At 41.7% G+C, this 17895-nt stretch overlaps 1 protein-coding gene across 9 annotated transcripts in view; it reads right to left on the reverse strand.

Annotated features, from left to right (window-relative positions):
• Positions 1-6546: 6546 nt before the first annotated feature.
• LOC309702573 (NACHT, LRR and PYD domains-containing protein 12-like) overlaps positions 6547-17895 on the reverse strand; it is a 29110-nt gene continuing 17761 nt past the window's right edge. For 5 of the 9 annotated variants that reach the window (XM_082527173.1, XM_082527168.1, XM_082527167.1 and 2 more), the window contains 5 exons: positions 16347-16544; positions 13800-13976; positions 11450-11647; positions 8906-9079; positions 6547-8230 (listed from right to left, as the gene is read on the reverse strand). In XM_082527173.1, the coding sequence (XP_082383299.1) occupies positions 8221-8230; positions 8906-9079; positions 11450-11647; positions 13800-13976; positions 16347-16544 (757 nt within the window). In that variant the 3' untranslated portion in view covers positions 6547-8220. Of the gene's footprint in view, positions 8231-8905; positions 9080-11170; positions 11306-11449; positions 11648-13799; positions 13977-15969; positions 16203-16346; positions 16545-17895 lie in introns of those variants that run through there. The other 4 variants (XM_082527172.1, XM_082527169.1, XM_082527175.1 and 1 more) reach the window with 4 other exon arrangements.

Consider the following 17895-nt stretch of genomic DNA (forward strand, 5'->3'; position numbering starts at 1 on the left):
CTTAGGTTTTTCTAATTTACAATTAAAACATTTTCAGCTTTTTTCCAACTTCTTCTTCTGTGTAACCTTCAGCTTTTAGCAGTTCAGCACTTTTGTTTTTAGGTTAAATTCGGGTTTTTTTTTTTATCTCATTCAAGATTTTTAACTTAAATTCAGTAACTAATTCATTTCAGTGCATACATTCAGATTCAAGCATTCACACTGCAGTTTCTTCAGAAAATGCACTTTCTAGTTACTTTTGAAATTCTGCTGTCTTCCACCCATTCTAAAGCCAACAGTGTGACATATAACTCAACTGCATATATACTCAGAAGATTTGATGTTGTTTTTGCAATCTTGAGCCTTAACTGCAGAATTACCACTGCTACACTTGTTGCTTCAGGTTTGGGATCTTTCGACCCGGCTGTATACACCTGTAAATAGTTCATTATAAAATTCTTCAATTCAATTCAATTCAATTTTATTTATACAGCACCAAATCACAACAGCAGTCGCCTCAAGGCGCTTTATATTGTACAGTAGATACATAGAAAAAAAACTACAATCATATGACCCCCTATGAGCAGCACTATGACGACAGTGGGAAGGAAAAACTCCCTTTTAACAGGAAGAAACCTCCAGCAGAACCAGGCTCAGGGAGGGGCGGGGCCATCTGCTGCGACCGGTTGGGGTGAGAGAAGGAAGACAGGATAAAGACATGCTGTGGAAGAGAGACAGAGGTTAATAACAGATATGATTCAATGCAGAGAGGTCTATTAATACATAGTGAGTGAGAAAGGTGACTGGAAAGGAAAAACTCAATGCATCATGGGAATCCCCCAGCAGCCTACATCTATTGCAGCATAACTAAGGGAGGATTCAGGGTCACCTGGTCCAGCCCTAACTATATGCTTTAGCAAAAAGGAAAGTTTTAAGCCTAATCTTAAAAGTAGAGATAGTGTCTGTCTCCCGAATCCAAACTGGAAGCTGGTTCCACAGAAGAGGGGCCTGAAAACTGAAGGCTCTGCCTCCCATTCTACTTTTAAATACTCTAGGAACAACAAGTAGGCCTGCAGAGCGAGAGCGAAGTGCTCTAATAGGGTGATATGGTACTACAAGGTCATTAAGATAAGATGGGGCCTGATTATTTAAGACCTTGTATGTGAGGAGCAGGATTTTGAATTCTGAATTTAACAGGAAGCCAAAACAGGAGAAATCTGCTCTCTCTTTCTAGTCCCTGTCAGGACTCTTGCTGCAGCATTTTGGATTAGCTGAAGGCTTTTCAGCGAGTTTTTTGGACATCCTGATAATAATGAATTACAGTCGTCCAGCCTGGAAGTAATAAATGCATGAACTAGTTTTTCAGCGTCACTCTGAGACAGGATATTTCTAACTTTAGAGATGTTGCACAAATGAAAGAAAGCAGTGAAGTGAGATTAGTGCTGTAAAACTTCCATAACACTGAACAGATGCCACCACAGATATGTTAAAATCTCAGTCAAAACTAGCAAAGACAAATGAAATCCATGAATCAGAAATGCTGATTGTTGAACAGATAATTCAGTCTGTGCATGAGGAGGATCCACTTTAGACTAAACTACATACAGAAACACAGGAACCAGGGCACAGTGTAAATCCAGGAGCTCTGTGTGCAACAGCTGACCTGTATGAACACAAAACACTGATTGAAGTCCACGTTGATGCTTTCTGTCTGTTTAACTTTTACATTTGAAGCAACACATTTTACTTCAAACACACAGATCAGGTAGAAAACTGTGGATTAGAAAACAAATTCATCAAGAAGGTCCTGAAGCAAGAAGTTCATCATTGCATAGAGTAAGAAAAAGGACATGAATCATCCCACGGGTCTGTGCAGTCGTTATATTATCATCAGCTAAATCATGTCTGCATACTGTGTGTGTGTGTGTGTGTGTGTGTGTGTGTGTGTGTGTGTGTTGCTTTTTTAAATCTTCTACTTAGAGTTCAAACTTGGATAGTGATACAAACATTGCACTGCTTCATTTAATATCTAATTGAACACATCTATGATTGAATTTGAATCTTAAATGTTTTGATTTCAAAGATGTGGTTCTGATATGAAGGAACAGAAAGTCAATTGTTGCCATGGATACAGTGAGACAGACGCCTCAGACCCTTATTTTTTATTTCTTTGACTTTTTATTTTATTGATTCATTTCTTTATTTTTACATTTTAAAAAGTGTATTTGTCTGAATGAACTAATCCCCATTTCCCATGCTTTGTATCACTGGTCATACTGGGAACAGCCATAGAAAATGTTTGTAAAGAAGAAATCTTAAACATGAGCAGATTCTCAGGCGATTTCTGTTTCCTAACCATTGTTTCAGTGCACACGTCCCATCACTACATGTGTGTTAAAGATTTCTTTGGGATCAAAATAATCCACTGACAGTTATCAGTACAAACAGGATGCAAAAATCCAAAGTTCAGACTTCAGAGTTACTAAAACAGAGATGTGAGGAAAACTGGTTCTTCACACGACTTTTCATGTGTGAACAGTAGAGGTGGTTTCATTTTCACATGTAGGTGTTGCAGTGAGGATTGCAGGGAGACATTTGCTGAATAGCTGCAGCTCTGCTCCTGTAGACTGCCTCTGAATGTGTGTGTGGTGATAAAGTCACTTTAATTAAATGTCACCTGTGAGGGAAAACTTTGTGTTGACTGAAGAAAGTTCACTTCTCTTTCATTGCAGCTCCACTCTTATTTTGGATGCACTCATTTGTTTAATAAATGATTTCAATGATTTTGCCACAGCTCTGCATTGTCAGGTCGGAGCATGTGTGCTTTTGATGAAATGCTGATATGATGACGCTTGATTGGGGAAAGATTTCCACAGGTGGTGTTGTTGGTCTCCTTCTTCCAGTTTTCTTGTTGCTGCCTCTCTCCTCGCCTCAGTTGCTGCAGCTGTATCATGTATGTTGTTATGTTACATACAAAGAGAAATTTGTGACATTAAAGAGTAAAGATTCTTATTCTTAAATGAAGATGAATAAAGGTTTTGTGAAATAACTACTGAGTTCTGGTGCCGTCTCTGGATGCCTCGACGAATAAAAGAACCGGAGTAAAACTGATTTCGTAACAATTTATACCTATATTTCTCTATTTCTCTATTTATCTGAATATTAATCTATCATAACTGTTTCTACACTCACTTTATATGAGTGCTTGTTGTTTCTTGTATATTTGCTGCTATGACAACTCAGTTTCCCTCCTGGATTAATAAAGTTTCTCTGATTCTGAAATACAGTGAGCCATTATATTTGTAGTTTCTAACTAACAATATAAAGGCTCTGCAACCGATAGAGCCACAGCACGTCCCACTGGCAGCTGAAGGAACTTTTAAACAAAGGACTTTGTAATTGAAGCTTTATTTATACAGGTCGGCTCATTGAGACTCAATGTCTCATTTACAAGAGAGACCTGTTCCAGACAAACATATTAAAATTACAACAATAAAAGAAAAGTTTGTGTAATGTACTCAGTCACATTAAAAACGAGAACAAGTTCCCAGAGATGGTTTCACAAAAACATGTGTACGTCTTTTGAAGTCTGCAAGTGAAATCAACGGAGAGCCTTAAATCCTTCGGTTATGTTTTCCATGAAGACGGAGCAGAAAAGGAGAACGCCTTCTTCCCAAGCTCTGCATGAACTGATGGAACAGTGGATGTAATGATGTCCTGAGACTGCAGGCTGTGACTAAACTGTTTGCCTAACATGTACTCTGATGAATAGGAGGCAGTAACCCAGAAACAGATTGATAGATAAAATGATACTAATGGACCATCCTGTGTAAGACCAATGAGGACCAGTTAACCAGAGAACACAGAGTACAGTGGTGTGTTAAAGGTTTACAGACAGTTATAAATCTTAATGCCCCATGATGGACAAAATCCAACAGATGAAGAGAGCGAGCAGAGTCATTCATATAAATCCTGTCACTGTAATCCAGGGCAGGTGAAAAAAAGGTGGCAGCAACAAGCTTTTTCCTGTGAAACATGATCTGTTCCTGGAAGAGAAGCCCAACTTCAGCCTCAGTGTCTTTATTAGATGTTCAATGTGTGGCTTATAGGAACGACTGTCATCAACCACAATACCGAGGTATGTGTACGAGGCCACAGTTTCAATAGAAATACTTTGAGCAGATACAGGAGAAGGAAATAAAGCCGGACCCTCTTTCTGTTTGTGAACAACATGACTTTGGTTTTTTCTACATTTAAAGCCAGTCTGAGCCAGCTGAGACTGAATACTATCAACAGCTGCTGTAATGGTTTGAAAACTATGTTGATGGTATAAAATGAACAGATGCATCTAGATTTTGTGCCACACCGTTGACATAAGTAGCCCAGGACAGAACCCTGTGCACTCGTTTAGTGACATTTAAAAAGCTGGAAGAGAGACCATTGAGCTGAACGCACTGCTGATGTCCAAAAGAACATTAGAGAAGCAGCCAGCTGCTCGGTCTGAAAGGCCTATTTCCAGTAATCTATGACATAAAATGCTGTGGTCAGCAGCTCAGCTCATAAACCAAGGGACTGGGAGCAGCTGCTGCTGAGTGTTGCTGGAGTTCCTGTGCTGTTAGATCCTCATCCTCTCCACGCAGCTTGGAAGTAGGTGAAGTTGTGCCAGAAGATTTTTTGTTGTGGTCGACAGTGTCAAAGGCTTTTGATAGATCAATAAAAAGAGCTGCACAGTAGTTCTTTGCATCCAGCGCTTCATAGACGTCTTTGAGAACTTTTATCGAAGCAGCTCCAGTACTGTGCAGTTTCCTAAAACCAGGCTGGAAGGGAGATAAAATCCTATTTTCATCCAGATAACTTTGAAGTTGATTTACCAGCCTTTGAAGAACCTTAGATAAGACACAGAGTTTGGAAATTGGCCTGTAATTACTAACTGTTGAAGAATCACCAGCTTTCAGTGGGGGAGTACAGAGGCACACTTCCACATCTGTGGTAAAGCCTTCTGTTGTAGAGAAAGATTAAAAATATAAGACACTGGCTCAGCTATGATATTTGCAGCCAAGTGCAAGAAGGAAGGAGAACGATTGTGAGGACGAGTTTCTGGTGTTGGGGCTATTCAAAGCCTTACAAACCTCTTCTACTGTGACAGGTGTGAAGGAAAAGGTATCAGTAACCAGGAACTACGAGCAGAGTTGTGTGCAAGAGGTTTACCATCAGATACTGTGCTGAACAAAGAACAAGAAGCAACAAAGTGTTTGTTAAAGCAACATTTCAGTTTTGTGTGACACAGGAGTGGAGTCGATATTTAAGTGAGGAGGAAGCTCTGAGGAGTCACAGCTGGCAGAGACACTTTATAGTTTGCCAAAACCTCCTACGGTCGTTTGGACTGTCAGTCGTTAAAGTAAAAAATAGTTACATTGGATCTTGATGATGGAGGCAGTAATCCGATTACACAGCTAATGAAAACGTAGCCAATCAGCATCAGAGCCAGACTTCCTGCCCAGGCCTGGTTTCTCTCATGTAGGAGATCGGCCGGTACTGAACCAAACCAGGCCTGTCCCGACCTTTCACCCTGACCTGGCAAAAAGGGGCGTGTCTGTCCACAAAGTAGACACGACTCTCCTGTAAATGTTCCCAAACTGACATTGTCAGCCTGTTTAATACGACCCCAGTTCAAACTGATGCGGGCTCGGAGCGTGAGAGTGTTTCTCACAGCACCAACTATGCAGTGATCACTCAGGTCGTTGGCAAAAACTGCAGATGTGGAAAACTTACGCAGCATATTAGTTAAAAAGGTCAATAAGAGCAGATTTATCTGGGTGTTTAGGATCAAGGCGTGTGAGGCTTTAAATAATTTGAGTCAGTTTTAAAAACAAGCAGCGTGCCTTAAAATCATCAGACACAGAAGAAAGCCAGTCCCAATGAAAATCATCCATCTGAAAGACGTCATTAAAATGCAGCTCAGATAAAAGTTGAACCAGAGACGGTGATGTGCTGGGGGAAGCAGGTGGAGGCTGATAGCAGCCAACAACAGTCTGATTTCCAAACAGATCAATAGTTAAGGCCAAGATTTCAAATGGCTGAGGTGCAGATGGAGAGAACAAGACTTGAGCAGCAAGACAGAGCTTCACATAAACTTCCAGACCTCCGCCTTTTCTGGGACAGTCTGAGAGCTAAATGTTAAATCCATCAGTTGCTACGTTTTTATCCAGTAAAGATTTGGAAAGTCTCAGAAACAACAATGATACCAGCACCGCTTGAACAGGCCCAGATTCCAATCATATCCATGTCAGGAAGCACACGACGTGATGCACGTGTAACCCAGACAGTTTTTAACATCTGCTGGTGTTTCACATTCAGCCAGAGGCCCAGGGTTAGGTTGGATACCAGACAATAATAAAAGCATCGTTATTAGACTCTAGAGCTCGTTTATAGCTGACACCACATGTAGAGTTTAAGTTCACACAGAGACGATGACATTTTTCTAAAACCAGCAAACAATAAACAAGAAATGTAACAAGAGTTTCAGAAGAAGCTGTTTTACAGAGAAATGATTCCCTGAAGACAAAATTATTATTATCATCTTTATTTCTCCAGGTGAAAATTTAATTGAGATTAAAAATGTTGTTTTCAAGAGAGACCTGGCATCATGGCAGCAAGAGTCAGAAATACATCATAATTCAAACAAATACAAAATAGGAAAAACATCCTACATAAACTTCATAAAGTTTCATTAACAGACTTTGAACAATGGACTTCAAACTTCCCCCCAAAACAACAGAAACACATTTGAAGATAATGAATGACATTTATCCCTCTAAAGAAGGACTTAGACTACGATTTAATATGAATGAGAACATGTTCATAAATGGATGCAACCAAAGATTTCATCAATCCCTGATTCAGAGACAACAGAACGTTTGGTTTGATTTCACAAGATAAGAATGACGACTGAGTCGGAAGATTGTTTTACGTTTAGTCAAATCTTTCATACATAAAGTCGGATTACAAAATCATCCCCTAAGTTTGTTGTTTTATTCAAGGAATTGAAATTATGGAGAAAATCTGTGAAATGACTTAAAGAAAACAAACCACAAAAACTCTATGATACTCTAAACCCCCTGGTTTAGGTCGGCAAAACTTTACTAGACCCGCCCCTGCACAGTTACCAGCTGTCAGCTACTTAGAAAAGGATCCTGGTGTTATTTGTCTCTCAGAAACAGTTCATAACTTCCCATCAACTCATTCATGTCACCTAAAAGGTAAACCTGTTTCTCCATCACCTGCTCAGCTCTGATGATTCATTTGTGGCTTTAATGTAGTGTTACATCCTGTTTATTTGCTTCCATCTGTATACATGTCCAGATTCACTGTTATGTTTCTATTCTTACATTGCTGTGTGATCACTGTTCCCTCTGCTGACTGATGTGACCTTTTGTATCTCACACTGATACTTGTCATATTTGTATCTGCGCCTTAAAGATAAAAAGTTTTCCATGCTAAAACACAGCTCCACCTCCTGCAGTTCTCCCTCTGAACCACTAGATGTCTCTGTTATCTAAATGAAGACGTGCAGCACAGCAACCACAGCAGCGCTCAGATCACACGTGTCCTGTTATTATGTATAAAAGCATGAAACAGGTGAGACAGGTGGGATCAATATTAATGTTGTGGAAATATATGAAAAAGCAACAGAAGAGTGAAAACATTTCGTGTTTCTAGAAAGATCTTTCAGCTCACAGCTGCTCACAGACTGTATTTACAAGTGACAAACTGCAACTCTACAGTACATCTACAGTATATATCAAATATATTCTGTATTCAAATCTATTGAGTGATGTTTGAAAGTCTTTCCAGGTGAGTTTGATCCAGGAGGGTCTGAAGCCAGAGTCAGACAGAGACTGTGCAGAGACTGTAGAAGGACAGAGCAGCAGCAGAGCAGTCCAGATACACTGATGATCCTCTGTCAGATCCAGAGGGACACACAGGGATGATGCTGGACTCTACATTGTGTCTGACAGTGGAGCTGTTCTCAGAGCAGTTCACTCTGCAGCACTGACAGTCATCTGCACTTCTTCTCATTCCTCTGTCAGTCACTGCTGGATGAAGCTCTCCTCTCCACCTCCCAGTAACATGGCCCAGTCAGAGCGTCTCTACACACAAGCTGCTGCTGCTTCAACCTCTCTGGATCATCAGGACACAGCTCCTCCTCTCTCAGCACACACACCGTCCTGTTTACCATCATCAGCTCCACCTGCAGAGAGAAGAAGGAAGAGCAGAGGAGATAAACGCGTGTTTCCAGAGACTCTTCATCAGCTGTCAGTCAGTGATGCAGCACATCCAGTATAAAGAGCAGCAGGGACTTCAGTGCTGGGACTGTACTAGGACTCATTGTTGCTTCACTTTTTCTAATCTTTGGATTTTTATTGAAGTTGATGAAAATGTTTTTCCCTCCTAGTTTGAGTTTGGACTTTCATTCATTAGAAGAACCTTGGTGTGTCCACTCTGAGCTCTGTAGGAACCCCAACAACAAGCCCAACAATCCAGATGGACGGTTCCAGCTGTTAACTGGAGGAATTCCATCCAAACATCTGCTCTCACTAAATTCTTCCTCACCTACAGACTGTGTTCTTCACTGCTTTAAACTTGGAAACGAATGCAGTCATTGGTCTGCGTGCTGCTTTGTTCAGAGAGCTGATTGGCTGTTGACAGCGTTTGATCAGAGCGTGTCAGCTGTTACTATGGTGACCATAAAGGTCAGAAACAGGAAGTGTTTGTGTCCAATCCTGAAGCCTGTCACCGTTCTCCTCTCACAGCTTCACTGAGAAGCTGCAGCTTTACAGGAAACACTGGATCTTTGTTTCATACTGACTGTGTTTAGTACAATACTGCTGACAGCACCACCCACTCACTCCATCACTCTACTTACAGCAGAGTCTCCAGTCTGTAGTCTGGACTCTGCTGAAGATCAGACAGCTGCTTCACATCTGGATCCTTCAGGTTGTTTCCCCACAGCTCCAGCTCTCTCAGATGGGAGGGGTTGGACTTCAGTGCTGCTGCCAGATAATCACAGCTGATCTTTGACAAACCACAGTCCATCAATCTGTATAAAGAATGAAAGATGTAAGTTTATTAGACAAAGTGTGAGCTTGAAGTCATTCAGTGTTTCATCATCTGTTCAGAGCTGAAGAAGGTTCAGAATGTAGAAGTTTAGAAAATGGAAACTCCAAACAGCTGAAGCCAACAGGAAGCAGCTTCAAACAGGAAACTGTGCAGAGTTTCAGACTATATGTCCTGATGCAGCCAGTTGGATTTTGGAGATTTGAATCTCTGTTCTGTGACTAAGTCCTTGAATCATTTCTTCCAGTTGGTCCAACAAGACAGACTAAGTGTTGGACATGTGTTGTGGCTCCATTAGGGGAGCTTCTAAATGTGATGTGATGGCCCCTCTGGGTCTGTCAGGTCACAGGACTGAAGAGAGCTCAAACTGGGCACACAGTTGTTCCAGTCTGCACCAAAGACTCTATACTGGGACTGAGGGACTGCTTTGACTGCACCCACTGGGACTTTTTAAAGGCTCATGTTCTCACTTGGATCATCGATTTCTACTTACATTTCTTTCTGGGAAAAATGGGGATTACTTTGGAAACAGGAAGTATTTTCCCCAATAAGCAGCCCTGGATTAGTAAATCACTCCAACATGTTCTCAGGCAGAAGAAGCTGTCTTGTTATGAGGGAGAGAAGAAAAAGATTGAGGCACAGAAACTTGTTGAAAGAGAGATAAAGCAGCTAAAATCAGGTGTCAAAGTAAAGCAGAGGATGAGCTGAATAAAGGACACTCAAGGCTGGCTTGGAAAGGAATGAAGTCCATGGTGGGGATGCAGAACAAGGAGCAAAGATGAATGTGATGCTGAATCAGCAGAAGACTTGGACTCATTTGATTCCAGCTTTGATATCATTGATTTCAATGAAGAGCTTTGTGATTGTAGCAAAGGGCTGGTAGCTCTGAGAGTCCCACTGATGAGGTGTTTGTGTGGAAATCTCTTAGTGGGACCAAAGAGAGAAAAAGCCCTGGTCCTGATGCTGTGGGAGGGAAATGATTGAAGTGTGCTGTGAGGAACTGACTGGGAGGTTTTCACACATTTTCCAGTCCTCCTTGGAACAACAGGAAGTTCCCAGCATATGGAAACAAAGGTTAAGTGTCCTATGGCACTCAGTGATGATGGTGCTGTGGCCCCACCACCTCCACCTCTTTGTAAAGGAACTAACTGTCATCTGAAGCTTCAAATGGAACTAAGACTTCCTCCACTAGGTGGCAGTGTCTGATGAGAAAGTGTTAGTGGAGCTGGCCTGGAGTCAGAAACAGGAAGATGCAGGATTTGGGCTGAAATGGGGAAAAGTGGTTCGCACTAGTGCCTTAAAGCAAGAAGGTTGTAGGTTGAAGCTTGTTGGCCTTTCTGTGGAGGTTGGATGTTCTCCCACAGTCCAATGAAATGCTGCTTAGGTTCATTGGTGCTTCTAAATTGGCTGTAGGTGTGGATGTGAGAGAGTGCTTCTCTGTCTCTCTCTGTTGGCCCTGTGATGGACTGCTCACCTGTGCAGGTGGACCACGCCTCTTGCCCTATGACAGTTAGGTCACAGGCTCCAGCCCTGTGAGCCTAAGCTGAATAAACAGTTAGCAAAAATGATTCATAGATGGCCTGAAATCCCCCAGTTAGCAGTTTGGTAGATAGCTATGACATGCTAATCCCATCCAGCAGCTGTATTCTACCTGTAAGCTGATCCCTGCTGAGCCAAAGCACTTTTTCATATACAAATTACAACCTTTAATAGAAACCTATTGGTCAGCATCTTATTAGCCTGCTGTTAGCTTCATTCCACAGAAAACTGAGAGAAACTAACAGAGTTGATAAAGAATAAAGAGAAATGTGCTGATTTAAAGCCTTTGAAGTGCTTCAGATGATCTCTGTCCACTTCTGTCCACTCATTCATTCATGTAAGCTTTCTAATGCAGCTTTGATCTTCACAGTCTGCTTCATGAAACTCATTCTAACCCTGAATGTCAGAGTGTTCCTCCTTCTCTTTCCCATCATTCATGCTGGCAGTGGAGGAGATTTGGATGTTGGACTGTGTTTTGGATGATGTGTGTATGTTTGTGTTGGACTGCTGTCTGTAAAGCAAACGCACATTTTGCTTTGGATTTCAGTGTCAGACAGACTTTAAGGTGGAATGAAGAGTTGGAGAGTTTCACAGTGAATTATCCAGTGGAGGATTTTTCTTCTTCTTTGAAGGTTTGAAATGTGAACATTGTTCTGCTGCAGTCAATGGACTAAACCAGAGAAGAAGAAAACAGACTTTACCATGAAGATCCTCAGTGTGGATCAGTATAATATCAGCCTGATGTCTGCAGTTTAGTGTCAGCACAACTTTCACATCATATTCATCTCAGCACAACTAAAACATGCTGACTGACCTCAGAGTTTCAAGTCCACATCCTGGACTCTCCAGGAAACCACACAGATGCTTCACTCCTGAATCCTGCAGGTTGTTCTTGGTCGAAGACCAGGAGTACTCATTACTCAGGTCCAGCTGTCTCAGATGGGAGGGGTTGGACTTCAGTGCTGCTGCCAGATAATCACAGCTGATCTCTGACAAACCACAGAGACTCAATCTGTATAAAGAATGAAAGATGTAAGTTTATTAGACAAAGTGCTTGAAATCATTCAGTGTTTCATCATCTGTTCAGAGCTGAAGAAGGTTCAGAATGTAGAAGTTTAGAAAATGGAAACTCCAAACAGCTGAAGCCAACAGGAAGCAGCTTCAAACAAACACAACAAGAGAAAAAACTCTGAATGTTTCACATTAAAGTCGTACATTTCTCATAAAAACAGGACAAAGACTTGAAAAAGTCGTGTTTTTCCTTCCAGGAACCACAAGGCTTCACTTTTAAAGGTGAAGTGTGAAAGAAATGGACATATTTGAAGTCCAACACCTTTTTCCAGTCACATTATTAAAGCAGACAAACTACAAGCTCATTTTCATTCCAACAAGTCATCTTCTGACCTGGACTAACAACACTGGTCTCTATGTGCAGCTGGCTGTGAGACCAGTGCTCAGGGAGCGTCTACAAAGTGCAACACTGAAAGAACATCACACACTCATTTGCTTCCAGCACTTTCACACAAACATCTACTGTCATTATTGTCACCAAACTCTGTGGATCCTTTATTGCAAATTCAAATGGGATCAAATGGTCAGACAAAAGAGGGTTATGAGGAAATATGATGAAATGTTGTGTATTAGCAGCAAGTTATTGAATCATTTTCCTCAGAAACCAAACAAAATGATTGACAAACATGTTTTTACAAACTCAGTGTTGGACTTGGATCAGCAGGATAAGCTGATGTTTAAAGGCATTTGAGTCTCGCTGTATGAGAGTCCAGTTATTACTCAATATTTATGGATGATGTTCTTTCAGTGTTGCACTTTGTAGACGCTCCCTGAGCCTCACAGCCAGCTGCACATGGACCAGCTGACATTACCCAGCATTAGAGGCGGCTGTAAAAAAATGGATTTTCCTAATTGAATGGTTTTAATTTGAATAAAGCGATGTTGATTCATTCAATCCTGAATCGATTTTTTATATAAATGTATTTTGCCAGAATCTCAGGTTAAAGCTCCCAAAAGTATTTCAACAACAAGCAAACAGATAAAACAGTAAATGAGAGCAGCTAAACACACAAAGCTGGAAACACAGAGCGCGGATCGTTCACTCGACGGCACGTACACGGACACGCCGTCGGGGCTGAAAGTGGACAGCTCACAGATCCTGAAGCTGCAGGTTTCATCTGTCTCCAACCAAAACTGAGTGAACCAGCAGCAGAAGAAGATCCAAACTACGCTTTACGTTTGATGAACATCGTCATGAATTCTCTCTGACTTTGACGTTTACTTCCTGCACAGCTCTCTCTCTCTCAGTGTACTTCAAGAACAGTTTACCTTCAAAAATCTGTTTCCTGCATTATTCACTGCTTATTACGCACCAGTCTGCTGTTGTGTTCACTGCTGTCGGCCTCCGAAAACAAAGCCTCATTTCTGCTGTACAATACTGAAGAAATTTAAACCTTTTAAAATGATGACAGATTACAAACTCTCAGCTGTGTCTGTAATCAAACCTCTGTAACTTTGCTTCTCTTCAGCAGCATCAGCTCATGTTCACATGTTGATTCATGGTTTGCTTCAGTTTTTGATGGACTGCAGAATATTTTGAAGGTTATCTGCTATAAAAAGCCAGAACAGGAAAATCTGCTTCATGTGTTTCTGTTTGATCCTCAGTGACTTTGACACAAAGGCCTCTGCTGTGATGATCACACCTCTGATCAAGTTTCACAGTGTCAGCTTTGTTTTTATACATATGGATATGTGCTGATAAATGATCAGAGTTATAATATTTCCCACTGTCTGCTGTGTGCCGTGACCTTTGACCTGCTAAAGACAGTCAGCTGTGGATTATTCATTGTTGTGTCTGATACTTAGAACTGTGAGGAAGAACACTACACAGTTAATCAGGGTCCCCTCTCTCTGAATCAGGAAAGGTGGGCAGGCCGCGTGTGGGCCGCGGGCCATACGTTGAGTCTCACTGTTTGAAATGTGAACATTGTTCTGCTGCAGTCAATGGACTAAACCAGAGAAGAAGAAAACAGACTTTACCATGAAGATCCTCAGTGTGGATCAGTATAATATCAGCCTGATGTCTGCAGTTTAGTGTCAGCACAACTTTCACATCATATTCATCTCAGCACAACTAAAACATGCTGACTGACCTCAGAGTTTCAAGTCCACATCCTGGACTCTCCAGGAAACCACACAGATGCTTCACTCCTGAATCCTGCAGCTTGTTGTTGCCGCTCAGGTCCAGCTCTCTCAGATGGGAGGGGTTGGACTTCAGCGCTGCTGCCAGATAATCACAGCTGATCTCTGACAAACCACAGAGCCTCAATCTGTATAAAGAATGAAAGATGTAAGTTTATTAGACAAAGTGTGAGCTTGAAATCATTCAGTGTTTCATCATCTGTTCAGAGCTGAAGAAGGTTCAGAATGTAGAAGTTTAGAAAATGGAAACTCCAAACAGCTGAAGCCAACAGGAAGCAGCTTCAAACAGGAAACTGTGCAGAGTTTCAGACTATATGTCCTGATCCAGCCAGTTGGATTTTGGAGATTTGAATCTCTGTTCTGTGACTAAGTCCTTGAATCATTTCTTCCAGTTGGTCCAACAAGACAGACTAAGTGTTGGACATGTGTTGTGGCTCCATTATGGGAGCTTCTAAATGTGATGTGATGGCCCCTCTGGGTCTGTCAGGTCACAGCACTGAAGAGAGCTCAAACTGGGCACACAGTTGTTCCAGTCTGGACCAAAGACTCTATACTGGGACTGAGGGACTGCTTTGACTGCAGCCACTGGGACTTTTTAAAGGCTCATGTTCTCACTTGGATCATCGATTTCTACTTACATTTCTTTCTGGGAAAAATGGGGATTACTTTGGAAACAGGAAGTATTTTCCCCAATAAGCAGCCCTGGATTAGTAAATCACTCCAACATGTTCTCAGGCAGAAGAAGCTGTCTTGTTATGAGGGAGAGAAGAAAAAGATTGAGGCACAGAAACTTGTTGAAAGAGAGATAAAGCAGCTAAAATCAGGTGTCAAAGTAAAGCAGAGGATGAGCTGAATAAAGGACACTCAAGGCTGGCTTGGAAAGGAATGAAGTCCATGGTGGGGATGCAGAACAAGGAGCAAAGATGAATGTGATGCTGAATCAGCAGAAGACTTGGACTCATTGGATTCCAGCTTTGATATCATTGATTTCAATGAAGAGCTTTGTGATTGTAGCAAAGGGCTGGTAGCTCTGAGAGTCCCACTGATGAGGTGTTTGTGTGGAAATCTCTTAGTGGGAGCAAAGAGAGAAAAAGCCCTGGTCCTGATGCTGTGGGAGGGAAATGATTGAAGTGTGCTGTGAGGAACTGACTGGCAGATTTTCACACATTTTCCAGTCCTCCTTGGAACAACAGGAAGTTCCCAGCATATGGAAACAAAGGTTAAGTGTCCTATGGCACTCAGTGATGATGGTGCTGTGGCCCCACCACCTCCACCTCTTTGTAAAGGAACTAACTGTAATCTGAAGCTTCAAATGGGACTAAGACTTCCTCCACTAGGTGGCAGTGTCTGATGAGAAAGTGTTAGTGGAGCTGGCCTGGAGTCAGAAACAGGAAGATGCAGGATTTGGGCTGAAATGGGGAAAAGTGGTTAGCACTAGTGCCTTAAAGCAAGAAGGTTGTAGGTTGAAGCTTGTTGGCCTTTCTGTGGAGGTTGGATGTTCTCCCACAGTCCAATGAAATGCTGCTTAGGTTCATTGGTGCTTCTAAATTGGCTGTAGGTGTGGATGTGAGAGAGTGCTTCTCTGTCTCTCTCTGTTGGCCCTGTGATGGACTGCTCACCTGTGCAGGTGGACCACGCCTCTTGCCCTATGACAGCTAGGGCACAGGCTGCAGCCCTGTGAGCCTAAGCTGAATAAACAGTTAGCAAAAATGATCCATAGATGGCCTGAAATCCCCCAGTTAGCAGTTTGGTAGATAGCTATGACATGCTAATCCCATCCAGCAGCTGTATTCTACCTGTAAGCTGATCCCTGCTGAGCCAAAGCACTTTTTCATATACAAATTACAACCTTTAATAGAAACCTATTGGTCAGCATCTTATTAGCCTGCTGTTAGCTTCATTCCACAGAAAACTGAGAGAAACTAACAGAGTTGATAAAGAATAAAGAGAAATGTGCTGATTTAAAGCCTTTGAAGTGCTTCAGATGATCTCTGTCCACTTCTGTCCACTCATTCATTCATGTAAGCTTTCTAATGCAGCTTTGATCTTCACAGTCTGCTTCATGAAACTCATTCTAACCCTGAATGTCAGAGTGTTCCTCCTTCTCTTTCCCATCATTCATGCTGGCAGTGGAGGAGATTTGGATGTTGGACTGTGTTTTGGATGATGTGTGTATGTTTGTGTTGGACTGCTGTCTGTAAAGCAAACGCACATTTTGCTTTGGATTTCAGTGTCAGACAGACTTTAAGGTGGAATGAAGAGTTGGAGAGTTTCACAGTGAATTATCCAGTGGAGGATTTTTCTTCTTCTTTGAAGGTTTGAAATGTGAACATTGTTCTGCTGCAGTCAATGGACTAAACCAGAGAAGAAGAAAACAGACTTTACCATGAAGATCCTCAGTGTGGATCAGTATAATATCAGCCTGATGTCTGCAGTTTAGTGTCAGCACAACTTTCACATCATATTCATCTCAGCACAACTAAAACATGCTGACTGACCTCAGAGTTTCAAGTCCACATCCTGGACTCTCCAGGAAACCACACAGATGCTTCACTCCTGAATCCTGCAGCTTGTTCTTGGTCGAAGACCAGGAGTACTCATTACTCAGGTCCAGCTGTCTCAGATGGGAGGGGTTGGACTTCAGTGCTGCTGCCAGATAATCACAGCTGATCTCTGACAAACCACAGCCCCTCAATCTGTATAACGAATGAAAGATGTAAGTTTATTAGACAAAGTGTGAGCTTGAAATCATTCAGTGTTTCATCATCTGTTCAGAGCTGAAGAAGGTTCAGAATGTAGAAGTTTAGAAAATGGAAACTCCAAACAGCTGAAGCCAACAGGAAGCAGCTTCAAACAAACACAACAAGAGAAAAAACTCTGAATGTTTCACATTAAAGTCGTACATTTATCATAAAAACAGGACAAAGACTTGAAAAAGTCGTGTTTTTCCTTCCAGGAACCACAAGGCTTCACTTTTAAAGGTGAAGTGTGAAAGAAATGGACATATTTGAAGTCCAACACCTTTTTCCAGTCACATTATTAAAGCAGACAAACTACAAGCTCATTTTCATTCCAACAAGTCATCTTCTGACCTGGACTAACAACACTGGTCTCTATGTGCAGCTGGCTGTGAGACCAGTGCTCAGGGAGCGTCTACAAAGTGCAACACTGAAAGAAAATCACACACTCATTTGCTTCCAGCACTTTCACACAAACATCTACTGTCATTATTGTCACCAAACTCTGTGGATCCTTTATTGCAAATTCAAATGGGATCAAATGGTCAGACAAAAGAGGGTTATGAGGAAATATGATGAAATGTTGTGTATTAGCAGCAAGTTATTGAATCATTTTCCTCAGAAACCAAACAAAATGATTGACAAACATGTTTTTACAAACTCAGTGTTGGACTTGGATCAGCAGGATAAGCTGATGTTTAAAGGCATTTGAGTCTCGCTGTATGAGAGTCCAGTTATTACTCAATATTTATGGATGATGTTCTTTCAGTGTTGCACTTTGTAGACGCTCCCTGAGCCTCACAGCCAGCTGCACATGGACCAGCTGACATTACCCAGCATTAGAGGCGGCTGTAAAAAATGGATTTTCCTATTTAAATGGTTTTAATTTGAATAAAGCGATGTTGATTCATTCAATCCTGAATCGATTTTTTATATAAATGTATTTTGCCAGAATCTCAGGTTAAAGCTCCCAAAAGTATTTCAACAACAAGCAAACAGATAAAACAGTAAATGAGAGCAGCTAAACACACAAAGATGGAAACACAGAGCGTGGATCGTTCACTCGACGGCACGTACACGGACACGCCGTCGGGGCTGAAAGTGGACAGCTCACAGATCCTGAAGCTGCAGGTTTCATCTGTCTCCAACCAAAACTGAGTGAACCAGCAGCAGAAGAAGATCCAAACTACGCTTTACGTTTGATGAACATCGTCATGAATTCTCTCTGACTTTGACGTTTACTTCCTGCACAGCTCTCTCTCTCTCAGTGTACTTCAAGAACAGTTTACCTTCAAAAATCTGTTTCCTG

The sequence above is a fragment of the Aulonocara stuartgranti genome (assembly GCF_965226115.1).
Source record: "Aulonocara stuartgranti genome assembly, chromosome: 3".
Lineage (NCBI taxonomy): Eukaryota > Metazoa > Chordata > Actinopteri > Cichliformes > Cichlidae > Aulonocara > Aulonocara stuartgranti.